The 5,400-nt window shown below is 50.8% G+C and overlaps 1 protein-coding gene across 1 annotated transcript in view; it reads right to left on the bottom strand.

The window, feature by feature from the left end:
* Positions 1-39: 39 nt before the first annotated feature.
* SRM (spermidine synthase) overlaps positions 40-5,400 on the bottom strand; it is a 6,708-nt gene continuing 1,347 nt past the window's right edge. Inside the window, exons 2-7 of the mRNA XM_009289779.2 lie at positions 5,078-5,170; positions 3,719-3,872; positions 2,786-2,869; positions 2,305-2,450; positions 1,259-1,381; positions 40-673 (exon numbers count right to left, since the gene is read on the bottom strand). Of these exons, the coding sequence (XP_009288054.1) occupies positions 656-673; positions 1,259-1,381; positions 2,305-2,450; positions 2,786-2,869; positions 3,719-3,872; positions 5,078-5,170 (618 nt within the window). The 3' untranslated portion in view covers positions 40-655. The remainder of the gene's footprint in view (positions 674-1,258; positions 1,382-2,304; positions 2,451-2,785; positions 2,870-3,718; positions 3,873-5,077; positions 5,171-5,400) is intronic.

Genomic DNA, 5,400 nt, shown 5'->3' with positions numbered 1-5,400 from the left:
GCCTGGCTGGTGTTTAATACTGCTACTCCATCGGGGTTGGAGGGAGACCTGTTGTGAACGGCAACAGTTTGCACTGTGACTTCTCCAACTGTGCTGCAGAACAGTGCAGGTGTTGCAGAAGGGCAGTGGGACATGAAGGCTCAGACCCGTTACCAGTCAAAATGTCTCAGCAGCAGGGAGCTCCTATTAGGAGAGAGCAAGCTAACTTTGTGCACAAAGCTCTCGCTCTCTGTGCTTAAGGCTGAGTCAGTGACCCTTCTGGACTCTTCCCAGGTTTCAGAAGATCACCAGACAGAAATACATGTCAGTTATAAATATATCATGTCAGTTGCAGGGGGTGGAGGTGGGAGGGGGGCGCAGGGAGGGGAGAATTTAGAATGGGTGCAGGGAGGAGAGAAAGGAAAAAGACACCTTACGTTTCCAGCACTGGAAAGAACAGTTTTGACCTCACACAATAAGTCACTGGGCCTTTTCAATAGTCTTATCTGGCTTATGCCCCATCATCTTTAACACATCATCAAAAGGAATGTTGGCTGGCAAAGGGTTAAACAATCCCACACAGTGGAGAGCAAATCTGCAGTCTGCTGGGAAGGTCCCCACCACATCACTGACGATCTCAGGGTCCAACTTGAAGGAAGGAAGCAGCTTCTCAGGCTCACACATCGCTCAGGGCCTGGAGACAGCCAAAGACAAAGAAGTGTCAGCGTGGACCTGCTGCAGCTCTACCAGTCCTCAGCAGGAATATGGCTCTGAAACACAACCATGGCATTTGCCTTCATCCCTAGGGCACTCTGAGGAGGTTTCTTCTGGAACCTGCAATTGCAACCCAGTTGGGAGATGACGGAATGATGCAGAAATACAGACTATCCTTCAAGAAGGCAGACTATGCTAGAGCATCCTTTCTTTACCCTCTGGGTTTGCACTAGAAACTACAACCACATTTTATCTAAGACTTTTGGAGCTTTCCAAAGGGAAACACCAGTTCTGCAGGCTCTTGGACTCAGTTTTGGTACGTGAAGTAGGAGTGATCTGCCATGAAGGCATGGGACATCAATCCAAAGAACAGTTCCAAACTGAACTCCAGTCTTCCCAGACTGACTCATACTCTGCTATGTCATACAAAATGCTGTCCTGCCCCGACTTGCTCACAGAAGCCTTTAGGGCTGCAGGAAATCCTCAGTCCTGTATACTCCCACTCCTGCCGACGAAAAGTCATACCTCATCCTTGACGGAGGAACAGCAGCACAGCCTTTCTTACCTTCCGTGCAAACTCTGGCAGAACGAAAGCTGCCCGATGAATGTCAGAGTTGTAGTATTTCAGACTCCTCTCCTCTACTTGTTGCTGTGAGAGCTGCTGCACAGGCTCCCGGAAATTTGTGTTCTGCAATAAAGAAGCCAGGTAGCTCTGTAGTGTTTGGGTAACGAGCAAAAGGCTGTGTGACAGGCATCCTGATTCATGGCAGAGAACCAAGAGGACTTGCAGGAAAACAGATGACTTTCTGTTCTAGTATGAGGTCAAAGGTTCTGCACAGCTCCAGCCCCAAGGGCTGGAGTTTACACTCCGTACCTCGTGTGACTAGCCCTTGTTCACAGATGTCAGCGTATGAGGTCAGACTGCATGTGAGCCACGTGCCAGATGAAGCTGTCAGATTGCGCCTGAGCATCTAAGAAGCAAGGCTTTTGCTCTTCAGAGCAGAAGCCACATCTGCGTTAAGTCAGGCACAGTGCATGCTGCCAGTGCCCCAGATAAATAAAATACAGCAGCAGAAGTGTCACTGGCTCCCTAAACCAACGTGACAGTTGCATTACAGGCTTGCTGTAATGCAGCAGATTGGGAAGAGAGCAGACCTCAGTGGTCTGACACAGTTACCAGCCCACATCCTAACACTGACTCTCACTTGGAGGCCTCTGTATGAGCAGATTTACTAGTCGCAAGCTGATTCTTATCAAGCAGGTGCCCACTTTGTAACAGCCAGCATCAAAAAGCCGAAGCCTTAACAGGCTCTGGAAATTGGTAGCGACATCCTCCCTTCCAAGTTTGTTGTACTAGAGAGAAAACCAGGTCCTTTTCTAACGCAGCTGGTTACATTACTGGTCAGTTCTGCACTTCATTCAGCACTGAGCAAGCTACATTGCAGCTCTGGGGCCCTGGGCTGGTGGAGCCGGGGCCCAGCCTGAGTCTAGAGGCCGCACAGATGGGAGAGCTCAGTGCCACAGCTCAAGCTCTGTAAGGGACAGCCTGCGGCAGGCTCTGCAGGTGCTTTCACAGAGGGGAAAAGGGCACATCAGGTGCCTGAAACTCACCGGGTTCTTGCTGCAGAGCATGAAGCCAATCTGCCCGCTGGGATACGTGGGGATGGTGCAATAGGCATATTCCACAACAGGGAACAGAGACTTGCAGAACTGACGCATCTCCTTAATGAGATCCAGGTGCAGCCACTGGCACTCACCTACAGGGAGAATGGAAGACAGGATGCAAGGTGAGAGCTGCCCTTCTTCTCCGCACAGGCCTGTGCCAGGTTAACAGTGGTTCCAAGTCCAAACCTGCTCTACTGCGCACAGCTTACGTGGTTTCAAAGGCGATTAAGACCCTTACGCCAGTTTTACTAAGCGCAGTCCAGCAGTTAACGAGTTGACGTATACAGATCAAAAATGCTCCTGTACCTGGGAGCTGAAATGGATTTCATTCCCTGCGTTGTGTCTCCCCAAGAAGAGTCCCCTTTGTGCCTCACACTTTTCATGCAATGATCTGGCAGCAGCCTCTGCCCAGAGACAGCATCCTCACCTTGGCAGCAAAGAATCCCATCTTCTCGCAGGGCTGTCTTCATCAGCTGGTAGTAGGATTCTTTGAATAAGCTTTCTGCAGGACCTGGGAGAAAAGTGAGTAAAGAGGTTATGTCTAGAGCAAGACTAAGATGGTAGGCTTCTGAGAGTTTTCTGAATGCCCAGGCTGCACAGGGACTGCACTGGAAAAGAGACATTTCAAATGGCTTTTCGGTGATCACAAGTGTTGGCTATAATCTGGAAGCAAAATTTTTGACCCTGGGTGAATCCCAGCCTGCACCTAGCACAGCAGAACCATCAGGATTTTAGCTCTGCTCAACAGCAAGCCCAGGACCTTTATCAAAAAAAGTCCTAGCAGCTGCCTCTTGCTTCACTGAGCATTTTTTAAACTCAACTCCTGCTGCAAACTGCCTTTTAGACATGCCTCTCTCTGCTGACTATAGCGAGAGTGAAGGTGACTCAGGCACTCGTCGTTAGGTCCCTAAAATGAGGCGCTGTAACTACATTCCCTCTTTACCTCAGTTTTCCCTTTCAGAAATACAGCAACCTCACTACAGCCATCTTTAGGCTAGGTAGCTACACCAACAGCACATGAGTCACTACTTCATTAGCAGGCACACGTGCAAAGCTGTCTTTACCAGCATGGTGCTGTATCCCCTGTGGGATTACTGGACTCAAGGATCAACCCTCTGCCAGAAGCAATAGCTGCTGGAGTTGAATTTTGAGGACAGAAACGTGACAGCTGGCTTGAAGCCTTGCTAATACAATTTTCTGGTCTTCATCCTTCCCTTTCTCTACCAAAAGAGCCAAGTCAGCGACAGTCTTTTCACTTGAAAGGAGCCTGGGCAGGCTGGCGTTACTTCCAGGACGTAGGCCGAAGAGAAAAGGAGGAGGAGTGTGGAAAGCAGTACCCTTTTATGGGCAGAATTCTTACCCATGGGGTCAGACGAGTCCGTGATAATCACATCAAAGGCTTCTTGATTTTGTTTCATGAACTCAAAACCATCTCCCACATGCAAGGTCAGCTTAGCGCTGGAATACCCCACTGCCATCCCTGGGAGGTATTTCTTGGATACCTGGATCACATCCTGCAACACAGAGAGCACAAGCTGATCAGAGGGCACTACAAGGAGCTGCTTCTCAGGCTACTGGGCAGCTGCAGCTGAAAGAACAGCACAATGAGTCATTTCCTTCCATGCCTTCAGCACAAATCCGACTTGCTAGCTAGATCCTCAAGAGCTGTCGGCATCTTCAGCCAACAAGCTACACTCGGCCCTTTCCTATGGCCTCAGGGTTCAGTGACACTGTTGATCTGTCCTTGCCAAACTCAACAAGAACTTGCAGCCTCAAAAGCTCCCTGAGGAACTAAGAGAATATGATTATAGATCTGACTGCTCTGTGCTCCTTTTCCCTGTGGACATCACTTGCAGAGGTGATCTCAACTAAAGACTTCCCCCCCCCAAATAAAACCATGCCAGCAGGTTTCTGGATGCAAGATGAGAAATATGCCCACCTCTGCTCTGTAGTCATTCTGTCAATCCCCTCATAAGATACAGTTTTCTCTCTAAAACAGCTACAATGGTTAGACTGCCCTAGGCCCAGCAATTGTACTGAACACGACCAGCTTCTCACAGCTGGCAGAAACAAAAAAATACGCTGTTGTCAGGCAGTGCTTGTGCAAAACCAGGCACATATGTCTACTTAGCTTGGCAGACAAGGTACGCAGTCTCATATAGCAGTGTTTCCCATTCCTAATACAGCCTCGCTTTGAGGAGACAGCAAAACTTTCTTAGAAAGTAAAATATCAGAACAAACTGACCGAGAGGAGGAGGACCAGCCCATCTGTCACGGAAACAAATACCCCCCGCTTATTTCCTGCTTTCAGTCACAGGAGACTGCTTAATAAAGCGACCATCCTCCTCTGGCAGGAGCAGCACTCTGTTCTGCGTTTGGGGAGAGGGAAAAGCAGCACCTTCACAAAGCCAGAGCTCTCCTTCTCCAGATCCCACGCTTGGCCCACGCTGGCCTGGAAGGGCCTCTACCGTACGTGTGTGAAAGAAATCACATGAAAGAGGCTGCCAGCTGCCACGTAGATGACTTGTAAGGCAAAGAGGTGGCGCTGTCAGTGTCACGCCAGCAGAACCGGCAGCAAATGCACTCGCTGCTGACAAGGGACAGCAGGTGAAGCAGCAGCTCCCATGGATGCTGTGAAGTAGGGCTGCTTTTTGTTGGGCAGCCTGCCCGTCTGACCGAAGGCCCAGGGCACCTCCGCGCAGCTGGGAGCCCAACGCACCTCATCGATTTCGCACTGCACCACAGACTCCACGGTCGGGTGTTTCACCACCTCTCGCAGCACTCCCCCGTCGCCGCCACCGATGATCAGCACCTGGGAAAGGAGAGGGCAGAAAACCAGCCATCAGTGGGGTAGGCTCACGGGGAAGCTTTCACAGCACGGCCTAAAGAGGACGGCTTGAAACCCAGCAGCCCTCTGCGCTCGTCCTGCCCCGGTGGTCGGAGATGTGCTGCGGGGGCCCATGAGGGCTGCCTGCGATGCTCTGTCAAGTGCCGAGCGTAGGTGTGCCAGAAGCGACGGCCCACGCCAGCCTCTCGCCGCGG

Source organism: Aptenodytes forsteri, unplaced genomic scaffold (assembly GCF_000699145.1).
Source record: "Aptenodytes forsteri isolate BGI_AS27 unplaced genomic scaffold, ASM69914v1 Scaffold61, whole genome shotgun sequence".
NCBI classification, from domain to species: domain Eukaryota; kingdom Metazoa; phylum Chordata; class Aves; order Sphenisciformes; family Spheniscidae; genus Aptenodytes; species Aptenodytes forsteri.
Note: the sequence above shows the minus strand (reverse complement) of the source record. Positions and strands in the feature narration are given on the sequence as shown.